We start from the raw sequence: 26,758 nt of genomic DNA, 5'->3' as shown, positions 1-26,758 counted from the left end.
GATATTTTTTTCACAAGTTTAAACAGGCTGTGGGGTCAAAATGCCAGGTCATGCAACATTTATCTTCAACACGAACATTTCAGAGGAAAAAATTTTTTATGAATATATGGAATGTTGAAACTTATCCTATTAATGGTTCTTTAACCAGTGGGTTGTAATAGAAAATAATGGTAGAACGAACAATTAAATTCACATTTTGCTATTTAACTACCAATATTTACTTTAACAACAAATGAATATCCATTTCTAATCATATGCAATATTCCAATCAATACTCAATAAGATCTGGGTATGGGTACATACAGAAAATAACTTGTACATTTTCAGTTTACACATTTTATTTATATAGCCTTATTTTTTATTTATAGTAAATAATATTCACACTCATATTTAATATACATTGTTCATTCTGAGGTTTTGCTACTTCCTTCTCTCACCTTCACATTTTATTATGGTTAAGGCCTGGCTGGTTTTCAGATTGCTGGTTGTCAGTTTTTTTTAGCATGTTGTATAATTAGGGCAGAGGTATTTAAAGGCACAATGTAGTGTACAACCTTTTGTGCTATTTTCTGCCTCTAAATATGGTACTAAAATGAGGCGTGCCTACATAGGGGGATGTGGTGAGTACATTGTCTAATACTGGAGGTCTTTTACAACTTCAATATTTCATGAAGTAGCCAGAAAAGGGGAAAAAAGAGTGAGCCGCAGCTGGAAGGAAGAGTGCACATATTTATAAATATGGTAGGTCAGGATAAACCTTTACTATTCTCAGACTTGGCTTAAAATACAAATTTAAGCCTTTCCATATACTGCAGCTTTTGATTTGCTTTCACTCTTAACATATCAGACAGCAGACCTTTAAAGGTATAATTGTCAATTAATAGAATAATTTAAAAAGTGTTACATGTATGTATTCTATAATGGGTTACAAGCTGTGTGCTGTGCAGTCTTTGACAGCAATGAAGGCCTCCGGTCTCCCAATGCTGTCAGACATCCGGGGCCAAGCCAATGGCATGTAGAACTGGCCATTAATCTGTCATATGGAAATCTGCCCAGCGTCAAGAACTGTTGGAAACTTTTTTTTTTTCAATCTATCAAGGTCTCTGTGACAGCAGGTGCAACACAGCAAACATACTGTGGTCGTTACATTATTTACAAAGAAGGTTGCAGTGACCTTGAAATACCTTTGGTATATTTATGGTTTAATTTTCCATTTTTTATACTTAAAATGTTTAGAACATTTCCAACATAGAAAATGATTCTTTGCCATTTCTCTTCTAACATGTGTGTTACCCAGGTGATTATTAGGGCCAGTGCTGCTGTTTATTACAGTAACTTAGTCCTTTTTTTTAAAAAAAAAGGAGAGAACAAATGACAAAACTGAACAAAGTTGAATTGATAGCTTTATTGTAAGTGTGATGTCAGAAAATATCATTTGGTCGACACCTTTTAGATTATATTCCAATATGGGCTGTTACAATGTGTCAATATCTTTTACTTTCTATAGATCTATATGCTTAGCTATTAATAGAAACAATTCAGGATAAGTACTATGATAATGGATGCAGAAGCAAGTGTTCTGGTATTGAGCTTGCAATTTTCATCCATCCATTGATTCATCCTCCTTCACCACCGATCCAATATTTGCAGACCATACAAATAACATTTAATTATAACTGTATTATTATTAGGAGTGGCAGTAGTGGTATAAATCTTGTCTTAACTCATCTTAAAGTAATTGCTCATAATAAGTGCAGAGTATTGTCATTAAGTGAGGTATATTAATTGTTGAAGGCTACTGTTTTTATTCTCTTCTTTCACCACACAACATAGTAAGGTATCAGTGATGAGATATATCGCCTAGCAATAAGCTGCAAATGAAAAATAACATATTGGCTGGGGGTGGTGCGATAGGTAGTACTAATTAATATCTCACTCCTCGCTGTATATGCCGAGTACTCCTGTTTCCTCAGGTGAGTTACCCAGTGTGTGTGTGTTGCCATGCCTTGCACCATGTGCTGCCTGGGATAGGCTCCAGGTCTCCCCCCATGACCATGTACTGGATAAGCTACCCCTGGTTGCTTCCTGTATGTACATGCCAAGATGATTACCTTTTTTTTTCCTTTATGCAATACAGGCTGCTCTGCAGTCTAGGAGCAGCACAAACTGGTTACCATAAAATGTGAGCAGCTGTGCAGTAGGAGCAATGTTACTGTAGCATGCAAGCCAGGATACAAATTGTTGTTACTTTCTTAAATACTCCAAAGCCTGAAACATCATTGTCAGATTAGTTTTAATTGTGCACTAAAATATTACGTGCAGAAGCACAATAAATGTAACAGCCATTCATTCCCCAAATACATATCCAGTACAGTGCCCCCCACTCATCCCAAGGTTGCATCCTCTCCCCATGTTCACGGGGGTTTTCGCCAAGCGCTTGCTTTCCTCCTATGTTGAATAAGAAATGGTTTAGGTGGATTCACCCATGTCTGAAAAGTAATTAATTAATTAATTAATGTAAAATCGAGCAGCTTCCACTTTTACTTGCAGTACCTAGTCCACCATAGCTTAGGAAAAACTCATTTGTCTTGATACGTCTCCAGAATTAATCCAGAAGTATCACTGGATCCTTGAAACTGATCTGAGTACAGACAGTCATAATGATGAGAAGGTCCATATAATGTGGCTGGTATTTTGCAGGTATTATATTTCTGTTTCCCAACAGTCTACAGCACTTGATAACATAATTCTTATTCACTATGATCCAGTGTTACTGTATCCCTGAATTAAATTAGGATTTTAAAACAAAATGGAATTGATCGATGAACGGATGGGATCATGGATGGATGGATAGATGGATGGACAAACAGCAGACCATTCTTTTTTAGTGAGGGTTAATAAGATAATTTTGCCAGATATTATTTTAATTCACTGTGACAATAAAATATCATGAACAACCAGTTGATGAGAATGATACAGAGCAACAATTTGAGATGAAAAGATCAGAATGATTTAGTATATTTTGTGTCATAAGAAAACTGAGGCCAAGAGGGCTTTTCATTAAATACATAATCTGTAATCAACCCTAAAGACCGCTGCGGAGTAACCAGTGTTTTTAATACTTTATCAACCTTTATTTATTCCTTGTATTTCTCACTGCTGGCTGCAGCAAAGTGCTAAGTTCTGATTTACTATGTGCATTTTCAGCACGTTTACTTGCCAGTGTGGTCAATACTGTATGTAACTATACCCATGATTCCAAGGGAGTATGCTACTATTAATACTTCTGCTTGCCCCCCAGTACAAATGTCTTTAGCATTTCAGTCTCTGCTAGGGTGTACAGGTCTTAATAGACTAACAAACACCATATTCTTAATTATGTCTGAAAGGAGCAACATGAAGATTTCTTTAATCCGCCATGTTCACCACAGTTGGCATGTCTTTGGCCTTGAATCCCGCATTGAGAGACCTTACAGAAGAGCATCAAGCTTCAAATTGGCCCTTTTCCTAGTATACCCAGGCCTGTCCTTCTCTCTGTCCTCTTTGTGATGGGGGTGCTGCATTCTGATCTCACTCTTTGGTAAAACAGTCGTGTTACATGGCTTGTGTCACAGTTTATCTTGTTCAGTTACACAACCTCCCTCCTCTAGTTCATAATCTCTTCAAAACTGTTTGGAATTCATTATTTCAAGGTTTGTGAAACGGTTCAGCTGTAACGGCTTTACAATTGTCCTCAGGTAACAAAGAAATAACAGAAACTTCTTCCAAACCACTTCAGGTATAGTTTAAGAAGCCAGAGTCTTACTATTAATAGCACTACTACTAATAATACAATTACAGTAAATTTACAAGGCATGATTATACAAGTATTACAAGTACAACTTCTTGATGTTTTTGACAAAATGTTTCATTTGGGTATTTTCCAGCATCATGTGCTTAAACTCTTTAGGCAAACATGGTTTAGGAAGATCCATGTAAATTATATAAATAAACTGAATACTAAAATCAACAGCACTAATTAAAATAAAAATGATGTAAATCACCCATTTTAAGTGCAACATGATCTAAACATTACAGCTATGATAGTTTATGAAAAGGTAAGAAAAAATTATATAACTAAGTAATACAACTGAAATTCCACATTTCATTGGAAAAACATGATGACTACAGTATATCGTTCAGTCTAAAGTACTGAGTCTTTTATATCATTTATGCATTTATATCTTTCATAGAAGAAAACTGCCATACAGGGATGCATTTTGCATTATTTTTTAATTTTGCAAAACTTAAAACATCGGTATAATTACTTTTCATCCCTTTCAATAAGAACATCCATAGGTTATATTGTTAGTTTAAATTTTGTGCTTTAATCCATCCATCCACCCACCTTTCCAGCAGTTATTCCGGCCAGCATTGCAGTGTGCTTGTACAGTATTACAGAATGTAAGTCTTGACAACTTTCGCTGCATTACAGAAGTTTTCAGTGCATCGTGTTTTGTTAGGGAGATGTGCAGAGTTCACTGCCAATCAAGTGTTTAGATAACATTTTCAGGACATTAAGCGTGTTATTTTCAAATATTTTAAGGAGAGCTGCTTTTCTTGCTCGGGGTACGAAATTGAGGATAAATGCAACATATCAATGTAATTTATTTCTGTTTGGTACAAGAACTAATTGCAGGCAGCTCAAAAGGTCTTTGGATGGACTTTAGCATCCCCTTGAGAGGAAAAGCCTCAAGCTTGTTTTCTAATCTTTCTCATCAATCTGCAGAGCATCATCATCTTCTCTCTCTCTCTCTCTCTGTCTCTCTCTCCCTGTCTCTCTTTCACCCCAAGGACTAGAGATGTTCTGTTATAGGGCTATAGTGGGGGGCGGAGATGCACTGCAGCACTGTTTGGGCGGGCGGCCAAAATGTAGATGGCGCTCTCCATCAAGAACTCCTGCCAGTTCATTTGCCTGCAGGAACAGATGAAGAGATGCATGATCATGAGTATTTCCTGCTGAATAACTGACATGACTGGTAACTCAACCTGACGGCAGCCTGATGCCTGGTAGGAAATTAAAAGGGTTTTTAAATGGTTTCAAACATCAAAACATCTGCAGTGTTGGTTGGATGTTTTCCTTTTTATGTTATCCAGCCTATGGGCTTGAGTGTATCATATCTATAGCTAAATGACCAGGAGTGAGTGCAACATGACAACAACCTTTTGTCATCCTTCCCAGATGAAATTGGACTCTTCTCGCGACTTTTGTTGCTTCCGGAACTTGCGGGGCTGCTCTCCGATATCGGCCCAACATGGCTGATGCTTAAAAAAAGAGGAACACTTCAGATCCATGCACATGTCTTTCACACACTATTCATTGTCCTGCTGACAGTATCCTGCAAATTTAATATTTCAAACACCTTAACATGCTCAGTAAGAAGGGGTAGTTTGTCTATATCATTGCCACAGTTAAATCAGCACAAAGTATCACCAAAACCTATTTATTGTTTTATTCAGTAGTACTGCATTCTCCACAGGAAGATCAATAAATTAGAATAAATGAATATAAATACAGAATAAAGAAATATAAACCTATAAAGTTTGTTTATATATATATATACATACATAGTATATACTGTATATATATAGTGCATACTGTATATATATAGTATATACTGTATATGTATAGTATATGCTGTATATATAGTATATACTGTATATATAGTATATTGTACAACTCATACCTGCTGTACTGCTAAAATTCTAAGATGATATATGTCGATAAAACAGTGATGTACTGTTTCATTGACATATGCATGGAATTTGCCTTTGTCTCCAAAAAACCAGTGAGGGTTGTAGGGCACAAGACAGATTAAAGTAACAAAGACAGAGACATTCACCGGGATCCACCCTAGCAGGCAGGCTATGAGGAATGGGATACGAAGGGAATGCTGTGGTAAACAACAAAGCACTTTTAGGTGCATTACGGCTTGCTAATTAGAGTCAGAGAAATGCATCACCTAGTACTATATTTCTGCCCTGTGGGGAGGACAGGCAGACTCTTAGCTTAAGCCAGCATTTAGACGTGTGATCTCTGCTGCATGCATCATAACCAGGGTGATCATCTGCTTTGACATCCCTGCTGTTGCTCATGCTGTTTTTTTTCCAAGCAGTTTTAACAGAGTACATCGTTACAGGCTTACATTAAAAAGAATCAATAGATAATAATATTTATTGTAAAACTGAATCAAATGCCCACATTTAATATCGGTTTTGAAAATTTTTTTGAGGATCATGAATCTTATAATTGTGAGTTGCAAAGCCTTTTCCATAGCTATGATCTGAGTTTACACCATTTGTTTGAAACTGTATAGTAACGCAAGGAACATTCAGAATATACAGAATATACATAAATACACACACATGCAATTCCCTTTTGTAAATTCAGACTTACCTTAGATTTGTTATTGTGGAACACAGTCCCATGAGTCTGTTAGGGAAGAGTACACACTGCATGTGTGGCACCTCCATTGGTCACTTAACCATTTATATGTAAAACATTCCGTGGCATTTATAATACTGTATCACTCATTAATCACTGCAGTGTGAATGTTACAATGCAGAGCAACCATGCAAAACCCACCTGTGCGTTCTACCTGCTAAGCCAAGCTCTGCATTATTAACATTGTCAGCCCACTTTAGCTGCTGCTTTTCATCTCTCACCATGATAATTTCTATTGTGTTTCAGTTTGTACTGTAATTTACCACCTACCCTCTTACAAATGATTCACTATACATGTAAATTTGATATTAAATTGCTGCGTGGGTGATGATCTTATCTTCTCTGCCATAAAAAATAACGTGTATAATGTATATTTCTTGTATATGTTTCCAATCTAAAGAACACATACAGGGGTAGCTTTCCATGCTTTATTTTTTTTTTGGGGGGGGGGGGGGGGGGCAGGCAGCATTAGTTTCTGGGCTATAATTGATCCTGTTTTACTGTTGATTTTTATCCCAACCTAATACAACTTTAACTTTGCATCTGACTCTGATTATGCAGACTGCAGCTTTGCATCATAGTCTGACTATGCAGACTGCAGCTTTGCATCATGGTCTGACTATGCAGACTGCAGCTTTGCATCATGCTCTGATTATGCAGACTGCAGCTTTGCATCATGGTCTGATTACGCAGACTGCAGCTTTCCATCATGCTCTGATTATGCAGACTGCAGCTTTGCATCATGGTCTGATTACGCAGACTGCAGTTTTCCATCATGGTCTGATTACGCAGACTGCAGCTTTGCATCAGGCTCTGATTATGTAGACTGCAGATTTGCATCATGGTCTGACTATGCAGACTGCAGCTTTCCATCATGCTCTGATTATGCAGACTGCAGCTTTGCATCATGGTCTGATTACGCAGACTGCAGCTTTCCATCATGGTCTGATTACGCAGACTGCAGCTTTGCATCAGGCTCTGATTATGTAGACTGCAGCTTTGCATCAGGTTCTGATTATGTAGACTGCAGCTTTGCATCAGGCTCTGATTATGTAGACTGCAGCTTTGCACCATGTTCTGCTTATTTAGTTATATTTAGAATAAGGCCTGCTGCTGTTGCTATTGCATTCATATACTGCAAATACTGTACGCAGTGTAATCACACTGACCCTGCAGTACTGCTATTATTTTAATTAATGTAAAGTAAATATAGGGATAGTGCATTGGTTTAAGATTGTTTATTCCTTTTTTGGGTAAATATCAAAGAGACTAATTTCATGGAGAATCCATGCCTATATTGCATGCATGATTTATATCCTTAATTCTTGTTTTTTGTCATATTCAAACATATTTCTGTCAGGAAAACAACATCCCCCTGTTTCAATGCACCAGGTTCTACCTCCGTCTGTCTCCATCTTTCTATTTTTATTGCCAGCAATTATCATTTCATCTTTCCAAATGTGCTCCCTAAAATGTGATATTTTACAGTTCGGGTGATTTCTAGCAATTAACCAGAAATAACACCTGCTTAATAAACATCTTGAAGGTTCAACAAACTCAAAAATTATACACTGCTTGAATATATTAAACCCAACAATTATAGTGACTTTAGTTTGTTTTAATAGCAAGTACGGCAAAATTTCCAAACAATATTCTGAGCAGTAAGTACATATACAAGAAAATCTCCTATCATTTCTTTTAAAATTGTTGTTCTGTGTTATTACAGTATTCTTATTGATTTTCAGTATAGAACTGTAGATATAAAACTGCAGCACTGAAGACAGAACTTTTAAAAATAAAGATACAGTAATGCATTAAAACAGAAAAATGCATTACATGGATTCTGAACAAATCCAAATAAGTAGCAACTAATATTGAACTTACATCTACGGATACATTTAATTAAATTTGGTATTCTGAGTGTTTCTATGTTGCTTATTAAAGCTGAAAAGCTTATGACTGCATACACTATTTGTATACATTCATCATGGACCATTCATAGCGTGCAACAGAAATTACACAGATTTTTTAGATAGACGTCAGGTGATTTAGGTGAAACTGCCAAATTCAGTAACAGAAATGTAGGCATTTCTAAAAAATATTTGTACCTGCTACAGGTCTTTCCCTAGTTTATTTTTTTTAAATAATTCATTAATGAACTGGCTAACTTGCAAGATATGTTTTAACATTTATTCTATTGTATACCCATGAGGGCAATAATGACTATATTCCCAGGCAAGGGAATTTGCTGATATTATTTTATTTTTCATTAAAAGAGAGTAACAACATCCACTGACACAGCACTTATTTTTTGTCTCAGTGGGTCACTGTCAATACATCTGATGTTCTGCTCTGCAGAAGAGCAGAGCAGGATTTATGTTCCATAAGCTGTACTGTACCTGACATTGCAGGACTGCGCTTCTTTGGTATGTTTCTGGAACCACGACTGTTGGGATCTCCGCACCTCCCCACTAAGAACAAGACCATCATTGTCTTGATTTAAACTCAAGTACACCGAGCGTGCCCGGTCCCTTTCTTTTGCGGTCAGCAGTCGTACAAGAGAATTCTGGGGAAGAAATGGATGTTAATGAATTACATGAAACATGGGGAAATACGTTTATTTTTAATGCAAATTAATCGATATACTGACAGGTAACCTTGGAACACAACATGATAAGAAATGACCAGGGCAAAGAGAAACCCTTGTGAGATTTTATATTTATACTCTGCTAGCCCTTAGTCATGCCTCATTGCATTTGCCTTTCTTGTCATTACGACCTTTGTCTGCGATGTTCACCCTGTCCTATGGATTACTAATTTGGACTCTGGATCTTTCGCTTGTGACTTGTTTTCTGACGCTAGCTTGCCCTTTTGAGCAACTCCAGTATCCTCTCACAGTCTAAAGATATGCAGATTGCCTGTAGTCTGTGTGTTTGTGTGTGTGTGTGTGCGTGTGTGTGTGTGTGTGTGTGTGTGTGTATGTGTGTGTGTGTGTGTGTGTTTGTACTCTGCTATGGCCTGGGATTCTTTCTAGGGTATCCCCCTGCCTTGCTGGTGAATATGCTGCCTAAGATAGGATTCATGCCACTCCATCACCCTGACCGGGATATGCAGTTAGAAGATGGCTGATCTTCTCAAACATATTCAAAGAAGCGGGGATTCAGTAATGTGTCCGACAGATGTGTAACATACAGTAATGCAATGTGCCTTTAGTACCTTAGAGCGGAATTTATTGAGCACTCCCAGAGATTCATGGTACAGGAAGTCAGTCCACTCCATCTGTCCCTTCTGTTCAGGGTCCAGAACAGAGAACTGGGCCAGAACCTCCTCCTCCTGGTCATCAGCCAGGTCTCGTTCAGAGAGCTGCTTGGACACAAAGTGCTTGTACTGGAGGAATTCCTCAGACCCCAAGCAGGATTCTGCAGGGCAGGCCAGATAAAGAGTATAATTACCAAATCCTTTGTAAATGTGATGAATAACAAAATACTGAGGGCAATCATCTCTTCTGCAACATTTTGAATTCTATGCTACAACAATATGCTGATAATATAATGATGCACCATGTTACGCAATCTTGTGAATTACGGTTATTGTTTATAATTGTTGATCTCACACACTGAATACCCTGTACTTAAAAATATGTTGAGACTTTGGAACACTGTGTAACCCAGTTGTTAAAAATGTTTGGGGTTTTTTTGTATTTCTTTATTATGTTCATGTATTAAATGTTGAACTTTTGAGGTAAAGAAGAAAAGGAAATTCTTATGTTTGTATATGTGCTGTGTTGATATCTTGTATTATTGTAAAGCGGGCATGTTATAATTTATTCATGTATTCATCTGGGTGAGGTGTGGTCCAATGAACGCTGAGGGTCAAAGTTGAGCGAGGCGCGGGAAGAGAGCGGGAAAAAAGAAGGTGCTGTAATGGCGGAGAACTGTGGCTGAAATGTGTAGCTCACGCATTTCATGAAAATAGCAATATCGTCGACCAGATGACGTATTAAGTTTATAGTAAGGAGTCTTGTGAAAGCGAATTTCGGGAAAGCTGAGAGCTAGCCTCCGAGAGTAACTTTGCCTGCCCGTGGGTAGAAGCCCACCAATCCACCGAAAGCTCCTGGATCGTACGCTCAGGGGAGAGACCGAGCGCAGAAGGGTGCACCTAACTGCCGGATCCACTCTGCACGGGACGACACCCAGAGATATCGTGAGTGTGGTTTGCTTTATTTTACGTTGCGCTTGTAGCTCACAAGCGTGAAGCAGCCTTTTTTCATTTTGTTTGGCTACAACGTGCCCGAGCTTCACAACAGGCCTGCGCCGTAAGGGAGCGGTGTTTTTTCTTTACTTGAATCTGCCGGCCATCGTTTATTTTATTTTGGAACCTTTAGGGTTTTGGGACTTTTCCGTTTCGGGTTAAAGGGATGAAAATGTACTATTTGCTCCCGAGTGAAATGTCTTTTATAAACTGTCATAAATGAGTAAATATTACCATTTACGTTTGATTGTATTACTGTGTTGATTATGTTCTTTTGTGTAAAGTGATGTATGTATTTGTGTTTGGGCTTTAAAGAGAATGGATTGGTGACCCTAAATATCAGAAGTATAGAGGGAAAAGAATTCAGGGTAGCTCCCGTGTTACTTTTCATGCACAAAGGGGCGCTACAGCTGGATACATTGTGAATGTATGTGCAGGATTGCACGTGTTTTAATGGGAAAGACGGAGGGAGGGATGGCTGACAGGTGCTGACTGTGTACATATTTACAATAAGCTGACAGATGTGCTAACCTGGAATGATCTTGCACTGCTTGAAGGTCTCTGTGAGACTATACATCTCTTCCTCAGTAAGAAGTAGGTTCACATTGTCCTGCAGGGTCACAAATCAATAAGCAACACTGTGATATTTCCACAAGAAGATACAGCAGCATTTCCAAAGCAGTTAGCAGACTCCAAACACTGACATGTATGTTCTATTCTGGAAGCCATGAATTAAATTTAATAACTATTCAATATGTGTTTATTCTTTATTTTATGCATTACAAATAGAATAGGCATTACAATATGCCACGCCCATGCCTTTTTCCCCTGTGTTCTCAGTGGTGTGGCACTAACGAGCCACACCCATTCCTCGTTTAACTGTGGCTATCATTTCAGGTATGGATGATCCCAGGTACCTCTCATCTGCTCCCTTATCTGTGGTGTATATAGTGCCTCCTTGTCCTGAACTCCCCAGTCCGGTCATTGTATTGTTACATGTGTTATGTTACCGACTGCTTGTCCCCCTCTGTTTGCCCTGCGCCCTGTGCATCCTCCTCGTTCTCCCTGCCCAGTTTTGACCCCTCGTGGTCCATATCCTTTCACCTTACCAGCTGTGTTTCACTTTAATAAAGCCCCTTGGTCTTTCCCTGATGCCTGCCTTTGCCTCCCTGTTTCCCGCACCGTGACACAATATGTATTACAAACTTAGATTTATATTAATATTATATCATTGGACAATACAATTCTTCATATGTTTAATTAAAAATAAGTTCCCTTGTGGCTCGTTACAGAACACAAAACAGCTTTCATATTTTCATCTTTCAGAATGTTGTAGAATTGGTACTGGATTTCACTGTCATGAAAGTCATCTGAAAGCCCATTACTGAAAATGTTATTAGGACAGATGAATCCATCAGAAATGGAAATATATCCTGTGGAGAAATGAATTTCTACCGACCATAAGTAGGTGGTCTGTGCAGATTAAAAATGTAATTATACTGTAAGCAATTCCTATTGATTTGGCACACTGTGCTTCCCATGGATAAACAAGAAGTTGTTATGCACTTGCGGTAAGACCTGTAAAGCTTTTAGTCTCTAGAAGTGTTCTTCTCAACTTCCTAAAGCAAAATAATTTGCACTTTGCTACCTAGTTATTTTTTCATCGGTTGTTCTTGTTTAATTTTTTGGGGGGAGATTCACATGTGTGGCTTTTAATATGAATTTTTCTGTTTGATATTAACTTGCCGCAATAGACCTACTGCATTGTACACTTGTGTTCCTTAACCTGGTCCTCAGGGACTGCCAGCTGCTCCACGTTTTTGTTCCCCCCAAGCCTCATGCCAGAAAGTCCACATTTTTTGCTCACTCTCAGCTGTGAGCCTGGGGGGTCCCTGAATACTGGGCTGAGAAACACCATTAATTCACTACTACTACTATGGTAGCACTGTTGCCTCACCATCCAGGACTGGAGGTTTGAATCACACCTCTGCTCTGTTTGTGTGGAGTTTCTCCCGGTGTAACATGGGCTTTCTCCAGCTACTGTGGTTTCCTCCCACAGTCCGAAGCAGTTATGCTAATTGGTGTCTCTGTAGTGTGTATGTGAATGTCCCTCACCATGAACTGGAATCCTGCCCAGGGTGAACCCCAGCCTTGCACCCTATGCTGCCTGGGATAGGCTCCAGGCGCCTGTGGCTCTTCTTAGTATAGCTGGCTAGAAGATGGATGGATGTATTCTGTGTTTGTGAAACAGTGTAATTTGTCCTTGCATTGTTAATAAACTTGATGCAATGCTACATGAAAAAATAAAATAGATAATCCTTCAACACAGGTTAAATATTGTGATTTCGTCAGTTTGGAAATATGACCCTTAGATATTGACCTAGCATCTTTGAATGACTATCTTCGATAACCTTCCCTTTAGAATGGGGTTATGAGTACAACCATCAGGGTCAGCACCTGTTATGTCCCAGTCTTACGTCTTCTCCCCGTTTGGCCAGCAGGTGTCGCTGGCCATCCTGTCTTCCCCCGTTGTCTTAGTCTGTAGTGTTTCCCCTGCCTAACCCTTTCATTTGCATGAATTTTTCTAGTTCCTATGTCTTGTGATTTGTATTTAGTATTGGTTTCATTGTTTGTGCCCATGCTTGTGTTTTTACCTGTCCGTTATTCCTTTATTGTAGATTCTGTTTCCTTGTTTCTGTCAGTGTCTTAGTTTTCCCCTCCCACTCGCTGAGTTAATTATTAGTTCGACCTGTTGCCTGTTCTTGTGCCTGATCTTGTTTGTTTTCCTGATTGCTCCTTGTCCTGCACCCTCCCTGATTGGTTGATTGTCTATGTCTCACTCCCACTTGTCTCACTACCCAGTTCAGTTTTCATATTTAAGTTTCTGCCTGACATCAGTTCCCCAGTGGGTCATTGTTTGATGTTAGTTTGGTTAGTTGTGTTGTTTGTAGCCCGCCTGCCTGCCTTGACCGATTTGTAATTAGTTTTTGTTTACCCCCTTTTACTTTTGACCCCTTGTGGTCTGTGTTTGTTTTTTGTAAGTGTTTCGAGTGTCTTCAGTTTTGTTTAATAAACCCCTATATTCCCGTGAGCCGCAAGTGGGTCATCCACTTTCTGTTCCTTGCCTGTATGATGCCACGCCTCGTGCCAAACCCGCGTGGATCCTTGACAGCAATAATACACTAATGACCATTTGGCCGTACTCCCAGGATGTAATGCCATTCAAATGTTATGACAGCAAGGGACTTTTGATGTTCCTCTAAGTGCCACAAGCTTCTCTTAGCATAGACTCCTTTTCCCAAACTGACCCTTTACATTTTGAAATCCTTGTCCGTCTGACAAACGGGTATAATGCAGGTAATATATGCATCACAAATAATTTATACATACAATATACAACAGCTATTAATCTGTCCTCATACTGAACTGACTTTTTAATTTAAATAAAATTTTAGTAAATGGCATTGATGTAGTGTAACTTTGCTGGCCTAGCCTAGGGGTACGACATTGCAAAGACTCACGCAATAATAGCAGCTCCAGCCTGTGGAAGTGTGGGCAGTGTCCCTCATCTGCTGTAGGCTGTCCTTGCAAAGATAGCCCATCTCCTGCAGGCAGCCATCATGGAACACTCGCGTGCATATCCGGCAGGGGAACAAGTCATCTGCCGTCCACACCTCACAGATTTCGCACATCTCGTCATTGGCCGGCTACAGGAAGAGCCGTCACAGTGAGGGTGTGAATTCTGCACAGGTTTTTTACTTACACGGAGGTTTGCCATTTATCATGCAGGATTTTCCTGTAATTATTAACATTGGTGTGAAAATATATGGCACTTACAACTACTGCAGCTAACAGTAAACCACGATCATCTTGTAGAATTTTATGCAGTGAAACTCTTCCCCTGCTGGACCTTGCTGGTTTAATGATGCAGTGTAAAAAGCAAATGTGTAACTACAAAGGCAAATATCTCCTCCTTTATGTTCCTTTTGAAGTGTGAGAGATAAAGGCTGGCACTTCTTGGAGAGCAATGGCTGTCTATTAACCAAAGTCTCATTATGGGATGTATGAGGCATGTGCTTAAAGAATGATGCTGTTACTGGAATGGGCAGCTCGATTGTAAGCAGGGTGCTGAACGCAATTACAATGTGTTACCACTGGGAGATAATGGCAATTGTCTGTAGGTATAGACAAAAAATGAACAGATCTAAAAAACACAAATTCTCTCTAACTAGATCTTACCCATATTTGCTCTTTTTATACAAACCCAAGATGACTCTATAGTAAATCATATGAGAATCATGCCAACATGTAAGAATCAATTTGTGCTCGGAATATATTAAATACAAGATACGTTATCAATACCGAGTGTAGCAAAAATGTAAATAATGCAGACTGGCTAGTTTAAATCTTAAGCCCAGATTTTCTGCAGCACATTTGACAGTTCTAAATTTGTTGCGCCGTGCATGTCTAATCATGAAGAACACGAAAAAGGTTGCAAATTTTCTCCAACAATTCAAATAATGGACAGAGACTGGAATCTGAAAGTATTATGGTTTGTACAGCGAAACATTCAGAGCTAAAATCAATAAAGTGCACTCTTGAATTAAGTGCACTTTTGGGTAGTTCTGGAGTGCCATTTCAGCATCTGGAGTGACAGACAAATATGTTTCATTCATAGTGAAAGCACAGCAAGTCTAACTTTTAAGTAAGGCACCTGTACTAGTTTTCTTCAGCAGATACCCAGATACAGGAATGCTGAAGCCATTACACTGTCAGTTATCTAAGTTATGCACTGTAAAAAATTGTCTCACTGGAAAATACAGCTCTGGAAAAAACTAAGAGACCACAACAAAATTTTCAGTTTCACTCATTTCTCAATTTATGGGTGTGCTTCTGTGTAAAATATGCATATATTTGGAAACTCTGGCTCTTCTCTGCTTCTCAATGATGAAGGGCTTCATCCTGGGTCTTCTAGGAGCCTTATGAGTTGCCCTAGCAGTGCACTTCAAACCAATTAATGTTTCCCATTCTTTTTGAAGGTCATCTGAGGTCACCCTCTGACTTATGAGGCACTGCCGTATAGGTTGATAAGGTCATCTCTGGCTTTAGAAAGTTGCTTCTGCCCTTTACCTGGCTAGTTTCTGGTCGTTTCCAGTGTCTCCTGCTTCACCTTGTTCTTGCATACTGCGGTCTTAGATATTTTGAGCCTCGAAGCAGTATGCTGTGCAATTTAGTCTTCTAACAGCACATGCAGGATTAAACCAGGATATAAAAATGCAGATTTTTTTTCAAATAGAGCGGTTGCTTAATTTTTTCCAGAGTTGTATATGTTGAGTAGAGTATAATTTGAAATTTTTCAATTTTCTATTAATTTATCAAATTCTTAGGTCAGGTTCAATGTCATGATGGCATTACCAAACCAAATAAAAACGGCAGAAATAATATTGAGCTTCATTCATATGCATGTATAATTCATGCCTTATTTATGAATATAAATATACATATATAAGTAGACAGTGAATGAAAAAATGAAATGAGGAAAAAAAACACTTATTTCTCAGTAATTTGCCCACCTGCTCTCTCTGATCCAGTACAATTTCCACAGGTTCATCGTCATTAGTTTCTCTCTTGGGACGATCAAATGCCGGAGGGGTGAGTTGATGAGCCGCCTTGTTGAGATCTTCAGGCTCCACCCCCTTTCCATCACGCAGCCGGGACCACGCCTCCTGGTTCACTTTAGAGTCGCCTTCCTTCTCCAGGGAAGCGGAGACCTTTTTGCCCTGTTCCGGCAGTTGCCCCTCCTCCCGCCCCTTCCCTGAGGATGCGGTTTCAGCAGAGCACTCAACAGGATCCTCCTCGGGTTCTGCAGTGTTCTGGGCCCGGTGAGCTGGGAGAGGGCGCTCCTTCAAACCCTCTTTGAAAGCGGAAACCACAGCACTGCACTTCTGCACCTTATCCACCTGCTGCTTTTTCGACATCAGGACACCCATGACTGAAACAGGGAAAAGATGGAGCGGCTCACATCTAGAATACATCTGGAATACATCTAGAATACATTTACCATCATTCATCATTCAGCTCAACAGACAACAGGCTTGGGAGAACCAGCACACTCATTTATCTTCATGCATCTCCACAATGAATCCAAATAACTCTGTTTTTTTAGGACAGCAAAGAGACTGTGAAACTAACTTTAATTCATCTATTTTCCAGCCGCTTGGCCAATACAAGCTAGTACATAGGGAAACATGGAGACAATCCCAGACAGCATAGGACAGGGACACCCTGCACAGGATGTGAATCCATCACAAGACACACTCACCCAGAAAGTGCAATTTTAAGACGACTGTCCATCTAATTGCATGTCTTTGGAGCACGGGAGGTTGCCCACACAGCGCAGGAAGAAACCGGAAAGCCCAGCAAATCAGCCTCAGCGTCGTAAGGCAACAATGTCAGTCTCTGTGCCTCCCTTCCCAAACTTTGAGATGGATCAAAAATATATCCTGACACTAGAAGTTGCTAAGACTTGAAATGACACCATAAATGAATAAGGCTGGCAGATGCTGGACTGGCAGCCAGATAATAGCCATTGGTAGAGGTGGGGTCTGTGGAGAACATTGTTATTCTTATATTTAATAATAAAATTTAATTTAATTTTTAATAACCCAGTGTTGCCCTAGTTTTGAAGTTTTGAATGAGATTATATTTCACCATTATTTAGTCAATAAATATGTTTCTTCCCACAAATATGCATTTTAATTGCATTCAAAATTCAGCACAACTTCATACGTGAAACTTTTATGTGTAGAGTTTGTTTAGATCATGGCAGTCAGGTACACAATAATTCAAAGTATGTTCTGTAAAGAAGACAATATCAGTGCAAGGTACTGAAGAGGGTACTTCCCAGTCATAAGCTACTATCTAATGATACAAGTATTAATCACTCATAACGTAAAATACATATTGTATCTTCCTTTAAATACCAGCTCTTACTGTACAAACCTGGCACTCTGAAGGTCATAGATTTGACGCTGAGAAGCTAAAAAAAACATAATGTGCAATATAGTGTGGTTTTAAATGTGCAACATTCTTAAAATCACATCACAGTAATGTGCAGTCATTCTATTTCAGCAGACAGCCTAGGGCTGTCTCACTATGCTGTGAATCCTTTCTATGGCAACACTGAAGTTCATCGGACAGTTTACTCACAGCCACTAAGTATCACAGAGACAAGGAAACATTCTGAGTTACATTCCAGTGACTGGGCTTAAAGTCAGTGGCACCTTACCTTGCCTAAACCCCACTGCATCTCACCTTTAAATATTTCAATAAGCTTTACTCAACAAACTAACTATACTGTAGATTGACCAGATGACCATTGCTTACTATCTCTTGACTGTTATCTTTCCTCAATGTGTTTTCAAGGAGAATTACATTCCTGCTTTGAAGAAAGTTCTTACATAGTATGTGTCCAGAGCTGAGTGCAGGAGACCTGAATGAGGACTTTGAATCAAAGTCTATTTTTAAATTTTATTAAAGATTTGCTTCAGTGATAAGGGATGCACACCATGACAGCTCTACTGTGAAATAAACTACAGTAAACAGCCTGTAAACACGTCTCATTCAATGCCTGCACTTGTGCCACTGTAATGCTGCACATTGCATATTTACAGATTATGTAACCATTCTGTCCCGGAGCCATAATTTTTATCTGAGCCATTAGAATTTACCCTAATGCATTTCTGTGCAGTCTGAGATGAGCAATTAGGGACACGGTCTCCTCTGATCTATCTCAGTCATGTCATTGCATTAGGTTTCCCAAAGGGCAGCGATTTGGCAGGTTGTCAGAGTTTCCTTAATTATACATAACCTATGTATACTCCGAAGTGCCTCGTGTAAAAAAAAAAAATACTCAAGAAATGGAAATGATTGTATTCTGTGTATGACTCATCCGACCCTGTAAACATCTCCAGTTCTGGGTGACTTCAGAATGACATTCAGAATGACAACGATGTAAGTACTGAAGCAAAGGCACATGCTGAGCTCACTCATATTAAGTGACAATATTTGCAGATCCATGCAGTAATGATTACTTTAAAGCTAAAGCTATCTCGTTTAATTTGCTTTACATTTCTGCAATATCTAGTTCAAATCCGGAATCAAAGTCAACATGGTTGATCTGACATATTCTTCTCAACTAAGGAAGTGAATTTCATGTAATGAATATAAAATCATCATTTTCCCTCCACTTCTCCAGGTGAGGGATGCGGCAACCTGCCAAACATCTTCATTCTATACATCATTTAGTAAAAGTATTCAAATTCTGATTCTATGTTCATAGAGTAGCTCATTCCGGGGATCTCTAGAAGATGCCAAGTTAGCCAGGAGAAATAATCCCTCCAGTGTGCCTTCAGTCTGCCCTGGGGCCTCTGCCTAGTGAGATATACCCAGAACAGCTCCAATCCTTACAGCTGGAGGAAGGAGCAGCTCTGCTTTAAGGTCACTCTGGACTGAATTCCGCACCCTTTCACTAAATGTGAGTCCAGCAACCCTGCAGAGAAACCTCATTTCTGCCATTTATACTTGTGACGTTGTTCTTTAAATCGTTACCCACAGCCCATGACCACAGGTGAGTATAAGAACATACAGTAGATTGACTGGTAAACTGCAAATTTTGTCTTACAGCTTAATTCCCGCTTTACCACTGCAGGCCTCCGTGGTGCTCACAAAGCAGCCACAAACATGATCCACTTCTACTCAAGCGCTGTCTGATATCCTTCTCGGTTGACGTAAAAAGTATGACTGGTATGACCTTTGATGGACATCAAAACTCACTCTGAACGGCTTGAGGTTTATGCTAAGGATGCAGACACATCTCATACTGCACTCATACAGAGACCAAACAGCACACGGTACTGGTCCTGGAATCCCACATCCCTGGAATCCCATCTCCCATACTATGCCCTGGGGCTTGCAGTCAAATGCCTTCTCCAAGCCTACAAAGCACAGGTGGACTGTGTTAACATATTCCCACACACCCTCAGATAGCTGAGTGAGGGAAAAGACTAGGTCTGCTGTTCCAGGGCCACGGAAAAATAACATTGTTCCTGAATCAACCATAGGGTGGAGTCTCCTCTCCAGTAGCCAGACACAGGCTTTCCCAAGGAAGCCAAGTTCCTCCGGTCTTCCGCTTTATAAATTGGAACCACCAGCCCCTTTTTCAGTACAGCAGTACTGCATTCCATGCTACATTGAAGACATGCATCAACCACATAAAGAGGTTACTTTTCCTGCTGTACACTCATCGAGAGTTTTCTGTCACCCATTCCGAGAACACACTTCACCCAGAACATTATTAAATTTATAAACACTAAAAGCACTCCATCCACAACAGTGGGGAAATGCTACAGTTGTTCCTGAAAACATACCAGCTGCATCTCAGCGCCAGTATGGACTCAGTGATTTAACTGGTGCGAATATACTCTTTAAAGCCAAACCTCATGCGGGCAATGCGGGGTTGTTTTCATCTATAGCATCCAGATCTGAAGGCAGTCATAACAAATCGTCCAATGAGACCACAAGAATCTTAGTTTCTCCAGATTTCTCCAACCTTCTCCTCTTTAGTGGTCTCATTATCAGTTTCCTAACTGAAGTTGCCAGAGCCCACACTGTACATGGAAGTGAGGCTGACTGCATCTGGCCGATACCTTTCTATATCTTGTACTTCCTCTGGCTACTTCTCTGACAGAGAGGTGACTTTTCACATTTTCAAAGCCAGTGTCCATTGCAAAGGTCTTATCCATCTAGGCCATTCCTGCTCGAAATAACACAATGCATCTGACCCCCCAATCCTCCACATAGCCATTTAAGGCTGTGGAAGTGAAGTACGGTACTTATGTCATCACACATTAAGGGCCCGAAGGTCCTTAGCTTTGATCTAGGTTCATTTTTAGGTCCTTGGTTTATTACAAAAAAGCCCCTGCTTTAAAGAGAAGGAATTGATGAAAGCCTTCTTCGTGTTAGTGCCATTGTCTGTAATTATATATGTGACTTTTCTTTCTTTCTTTTCTTCTTCTGCAATTCCCCCAAAAACTGCTCCAGTCATGTCCCTGTGTTTGTCCTGGATCCTTTAACAGGGAAGCAGATGGAAGCACAGTTGCATTTATTGTCTCTTTGGGTCAGTCTGCATAATGTAAGCTGATACACCTATGAAAGATTTCATCACTCTAGATGTCTGTTATTACACATGCACTCTTGGAGCATTTGATGAGATTATGCACTTCTATTTATCACCTCAATTGATCTTGTACTGGGGGTGGATGGACAGTAAATAATTTATCTCAGAAGCTTAAGTGTAGGATGTTGATCAGTAAATTTCACTGTCGCCATCACCAGAATAAGCCCTCAAAATTAAATTTATTAATGTAAAATCTTTAAAGTTTGTTCACATTGAAGGTTCTACATTGTATATTAAAAATCTTAATTGATAAAATTTGTTTATTTTTTTCCTGCATATGGTTGGCTAAAAGTGCCAATCTTTTGGGCATTCTATGCCACCAGCATACAATTGATATTGCTAATCCACAAAGTACTTTTCAGGATGATCTCGAGAGAAGAAATGGATGTAGTTTGATGTTTTTCATCCATCTTCTTTCTGCAGGTATTGCAGATTGCTGATGTCTTAGTATTCTGGATATTAGCATCAATTATTATACAGATCTTGTTAGCTTTTAATATCGGTATATTTCTTAGCCCTGAGAACCTGCACACAACAAAGTACTTGCTGACTAAAGCCAATTCTGATTCTGATTACAGTGTAGCTAATAACCTCCGCCTGCTTGAATGATGGGATACCATAAGCTTGTTAGGCTAGTTTGATAACACTGCATAATGTTAAGTTTTTTTTTCTTACATAAATACTATATACTTCATAATAGGCTTAGAACAATATACTGTTTATCACAAATAAGTGCATGTCTGAGTTATATTAGCGAGTCTGAATCCAAGCCCACGCTACACATCAAAACAGCATGGAAGACTATTAGATGAACATTCAAGTTAGAAGCTCAATAATGATTAGAAATGTTTAGAAACCTTATAAAAATATTAAAATGTTTTTTTTTCTTGGATAAGCAATGTAAGTCAGAATATTTAGGATTACAAAATACTTAATCTAATATGCAAGCCAAAAATAGACTTCTTAAGAACTGTAGAGTCAGGGGACTCAATGTATGGTTAAACCTGTTCAACTGATGCAAATTTTGCATGAAACATGAGACACAATGATGAAAGCAATACAAAAATTTCAAGGGATGACTGTGACGACAGGCCATGCAAACACTAAAAAACCTGCCATCAATTTACATAAGCAAAGCTGGCATTTAAGACAGCAACACTACAACAACGTATTCAAGGATGAGTGTATTGTGGAAAAAAATAACTGGCACAATAATAAAATCAATGGCTATAATGATTTTTTTCTTTTATGTAAACTTCTGAAGTCAAATCATAATACTATGTGTTTTTTATAAGAATCTGTCTGTAGTGGTCTACTGCTTATATTTTTTGAATCTGATGTTACATTAAACAACAGTTGATATATTTTACAGTGTATTTATATTGTGAATATTTATAGATATTAAAAATATTAAGAATAATAAATAAATACAGTTTTTAAAAAGAGTTCCTGAAAGTTGGGGGGTGGTACCAACCCAATACTGCAGAGTTAAGTGGGTAGCACTTATATAATATATGATTATTCCTATCTGGAGGTAGTCCATTTAATTCCCAAGTTTTCCTTTTCCATGTACTTCTCTGCCAAGAGTAAACTGTTTAGCTCAGGATAGGTATTTAGGTAGATTGCTAATCCTTAAAGGGAAACTCAATATTTTGCGCAGGTCATGTCACCGTGAACATGTCAAAGTGCAGTAGACCTTGCAGTGTTACAGCAGCATGACACTGCTGAGCATTGACAGAATAGTGCAGCAATTCAGTAAATCTACACAAGAAACAAACAAATATGTCCTAAATAAAAAGGTAAAGGAGCAGTCAAATAAACAGAATAAGAATTAAATAAATTAGATTGCTCCAGTTTACAGTATATTTCAATCAATTAATAAAGTGGGTGCAAAAGATATAGAGAAGATAATATAAAATAAAAAGCTATAAACTTAGACATGTACATAAAAAGGAAATATGGTACCAGAAGTAAGTACAGTGAAGACAAACAGAAGAGGAAAAACAAATTCTGTGGTTCCACAATCTTCATGTTTGCAACCTTGTAGATTTTGTTCCAATGGGTTCTCGCATACGAAACCCTTGGAATAACCTTTAATGTTGTCCTGACTGCTTTTCCTTCACTACAGCTGAATGTGGATCTGAGTGACTGCATAACACGTAAATGTTCATATTAACGTCAAGAACAGTATTTCCTAAACATAACACAAGTTACCATTCATTTAATGTACTTGATTTATTTAGGTTTGTTTCATTTCTGATTGGTCTCAGAATCTTCAATCATTCATGGCAAGTTAACCACTGCATAACCTAATTTTGCACTGTAAGAAAATGTCTAGACACTGCACATCCAGTTAGGGAAAACTAAGTATATATGCATGATTCCTCTGTGCTATTTAACAGAATATGCTCTAAAGGAGGCTGTAGTAGGTGTAATGGGGATACATCATTATTTAGGAGCCCAGCATACTGAATCTGTTCACAACATGCCAGAAGCTTGATGTTTGTCACTCATTGTGTTCTGGGGTGCACAGAAGGGGTGATGGGGGAGCAGAAAATGCATACAGTTACGCTACAGTGTTCCAGCACACAGCCTGTGAGAGATTCCAGCAAAACAAAATATGTGAGAGAAGCAAGAGTGTGGGAGAGCCGCTGGACGGTGCAGGATCTGAGCGTCACTGGCAGCCATTCTGCTCAGGCTGTTGGTCATCCAGGGCCAGTAAGAACCCAGTGTTTCAATATAAATTTTCACATGCTCGCAACTTAACATTTAATAAACTTGAAACAGATGCACATGTCCGACTGTATGTCCAGCTGCACATTTTCATTAATTGCTAATCCAGAAAAATGTCCCCACAAGGTAAAAAGTTAGAGGTGTTCATCATGTTGTGAGGAAATCTGGTCTCCACAATGTAATACTTAGAAAACACACACACTATCTCTGTAGGGACTGTCCATTTTAGGGTTTTGATTGAATTTGCAGATTCTTATAAAAGCCGGTTCCCTTTTGTGGGGTCTGAGCAAAATGGTCCCCAACAACGTCAAAATAACAGGTTTTGTTCCCCACAATATATACATAACCACCACACAAACTCCATATATATACAAATTTACTCAAAAAAGGCAATTTACAACCACTGGTATAACCTAAACAGCAATGTCTGTGTGGCTGATTGTGTCACATGCATGTGAATGGAAGACAGTGTAGTGCTCGGTCAAGGAAGGAGGCCACGCAACAATGGGGAGTGATAGACAACTGCAGAGCAGAGGACATATTCAAATTCAAACTGAATCTGTGAGGCAATGACTCTGCTGAGTATCTAACTCTGCTGAGTACCCACATATAGTCTGGAAATACAGTATAAATAGGTTATAAAACAAAGGAAATTGGAGAACCTGGCTTATAATACAATTTGAAGTCCAGACTTCACTGACATTAGGTTCTCTGGGTGAAGGTCTTGATGATATCATTCTGAGCAGACCAGACCTATGTTTCTAAGGCCTCAGACTGTAGCTCATTCTAGGTAATCCCCAAGAGTTCCCAAGCCTACAGGAGATACAATCCTTCCAGTGTATCCTGGCTCTGCCCTGGGGTCTCCACCCAATGGGATGTCTGCTCTGGGGTCTCCACCCAATGGGATATACCCAGCACTCTTCAGAAGCACCCAGAGAGTGACCTGGCAAACCTAGCGGAGGAACCTCATTTCAAATGCTTGCTCTCACAACCATATTGATTCGGTCATTACCTGCAGCTTATCACTGTACCTGAAGACGTAAACATTGACCAATAAGATGTGAGCTTTGTCCAGTGACTTAGCTCCTATTTCACCAATATGACCTGCTCTGTACTGCAAAATTGTAGCCCTCAAGCCATTTCATCTGTCACATTCCGTCTTACTCTCACTGCTATATGACAGTGTTCCCCAACTTGGTTCTTCAGGACCTAACAGGAGCTGGGAGGGAGCAAGAACATGGACTAACTGGCAGGGAGCTGGAAGGGAGCAAAAACGTGGACTGTTTAGGGATCCCCAAGGAATGAGTCTGGAAAAAACTGGCGTACAAGATCCCATGATAATTAAAATCCTTCACTAAAGCAGACTCTCCCCCCTAACCTGAAATCAGAAATCCACTATTTTCTTACAGAGGAAAATGGCCTCATATTTGGAGCTAATGGTTCTCATCTTTGCTGCTTCCCAGTAGGTACATTATCTCTGAAGAGAGTGCTGAAGGTCCCAGTCAAATAAGGCCAAAAGAACAACATTATCTGTAAAGAGCAGAGATGCCACCTCTAGCCCCTCGTACTGGACACCCTGCAGTGTAACATCCTGACAACAACATCCTTTAAATACACTTCAATTTTTTTTTACTTGAAATATGCACATCTGACTCTTTAACACAATTAGATCACGTTTTGTTATTGTTCCTCTCTTGTGTTCACATCATATGACGAATATGATCATCAGAACAAAAGGCGTTTAAATTGGTTTATTTCCAAAACTGATCAGCCAGAAGTTTATATCAACTGATGTATGTCACAACGTAACCAAATGTAACTGTCACCCTCCGCATCTAGAGAACAGAACTGACCAGTTAGGCACATCCTTAAATTAGTCATAACGCATCTTCAAAACCAGCTCACAGGCGTCAGTGTAAACCTGTGACCTCAACAAAGGTACTGAAAAGTGACCATCTAAATGTCATTGAAACCGAGTGGAGAAAATATGATTTTTAAGATATAAAGAATTTTAAACATCAGACGTAGATTCGCAATTTTACATTTGAGCTTTCATTAAAGATTGACGACTACACATTTAAACCCAAACGATTCATTCAAAGTATGGAAAAAGGCAGTGTGTGTAGGATGGTTTGATACTGCTTTTTCAGTATCGAATCTCTCAGACAGATAATTAGGCAGTATTTACACAGGACAACTGCGTTTTCTCATTTCATAGCCTAATACAATAAAACAACATTCACAGCGCAAAAATATATCCAATGACTGACAGTTATGTCATACATGCCCACCGATGACAATATCTGCAGTTGCAAAAATGCAATGCTCATGCTGAAAATCAGACTTTAAATAATCACTCAGTGCATGTAATATTAAACAAATCGTACCTGTGAATAGTTCACACCGTACTACTTGACTTGTGGTTTCTTCTCTCCTTCTTACAGACGTCTCCACAGCATTTCAAGGTTTCAGTCGCCTTGTAAATATAATCATATGTTTTTTCCGTGGCAGCCCAAAAATTTATCAAAAGAGAATAAATTAAAAACTGCAATGAAAATAATAAGTAATGATGCCGTCGTTTTGCTGGGTTGAAGTATGTTGTAGATACACGCGCTGTATGGACAGCTCCCGTGCTGATACTGCACCCAGGCTACGATGTCTATCGATATATCGCTCAGCAGGCATAAAAAAGACACAAAATATATGCACGTATAGAAATGAAGGGAATGCACATATATATAAGTACGCCTGTGATCGATGCTAACAGCCTTGCAAATTAATCGGGGAGCTCAGAGGTCTTCAGCAAGTTGTAGTCAATGTAGAACACGAGTGTTCTTCACTGGATCTGGACTACGCCAGAAAAAAGTGACGTTGCTCCCGGCACACACCAATAACAATTCAGCTCTCCAGAGCACAATTTCACATTTTACATATTTATGGTGTTGAAAGTACATGTGATCGATATTTAAAGTCCTTAATCTAATTGCAGCATATTATGTTGCTGTGTAAAGTGTTTTAATGCTGCATTTTGTTTTTTGATGGTTCTATTTTAC

The 26,758-nt window shown here is 39.1% G+C and overlaps 1 protein-coding gene across 2 annotated transcripts; it reads right to left on the bottom strand.

Moving 5' to 3' along the window:
• Positions 1–1,408: 1,408 nt before the first annotated feature.
• Positions 1,409–26,551, bottom strand: LOC125724982 (PHD finger protein 24-like). Of its 2 annotated transcripts, XM_049001488.1 has the most exons (9): positions 26,093–26,551; positions 16,309–16,727; positions 14,257–14,442; positions 11,267–11,345; positions 9,701–9,903; positions 8,884–9,050; positions 6,437–6,472; positions 5,203–5,304; positions 1,409–4,954 (listed from the first exon to the last, which is right to left on the bottom strand). In XM_049001488.1, the coding sequence occupies exons 2-9, from the start codon at positions 16,723–16,725 to the stop codon at positions 4,858–4,860; spliced, it is 1,287 nt and encodes a 428-aa protein (XP_048857445.1). In that variant the 5' UTR covers positions 16,726–16,727; positions 26,093–26,551; the 3' UTR covers positions 1,409–4,857. The 2 variants fall into 2 exon arrangements, with proteins under 2 accessions (XP_048857445.1, XP_048857453.1); XM_049001496.1 differs by lacking the exon at positions 6,437–6,472.
• Between the last annotated feature and the right edge of the window lie 207 nt (positions 26,552–26,758).

The sequence above is a fragment of the Brienomyrus brachyistius genome, chromosome 2 (genome assembly GCF_023856365.1).
Source record: "Brienomyrus brachyistius isolate T26 chromosome 2, BBRACH_0.4, whole genome shotgun sequence".
NCBI lineage: Eukaryota > Metazoa > Chordata > Actinopteri > Osteoglossiformes > Mormyridae > Brienomyrus > Brienomyrus brachyistius.
Note: the sequence above shows the minus strand (reverse complement) of the source record. Positions and strands in the feature narration are given on the sequence as shown.

Bases quoted from the DNA above. Each gene is read 5' to 3' on its own strand.
- LOC125724982 (XM_049001488.1), bottom strand. From the start codon at position 16,725: ATGGGTGTCCTGATGTCGAAAAAGCAGCAGGTGGATAAGGTGCAGAAG. The intron at 14,443-16,308 runs GTGGGCAAATTA...CTCTTCCTGTAG, and splicing joins TACTGGATCAGAGAGAGCAG to CCGGCCAATGACGAGATGTG. The intron at 4,955-5,202 runs GTTGTTGTCATG...CTGTTCCTGCAG, and splicing joins TCTGGGAAGGATGACAAAAG to GCAAATGAACTGGCAGGAGT.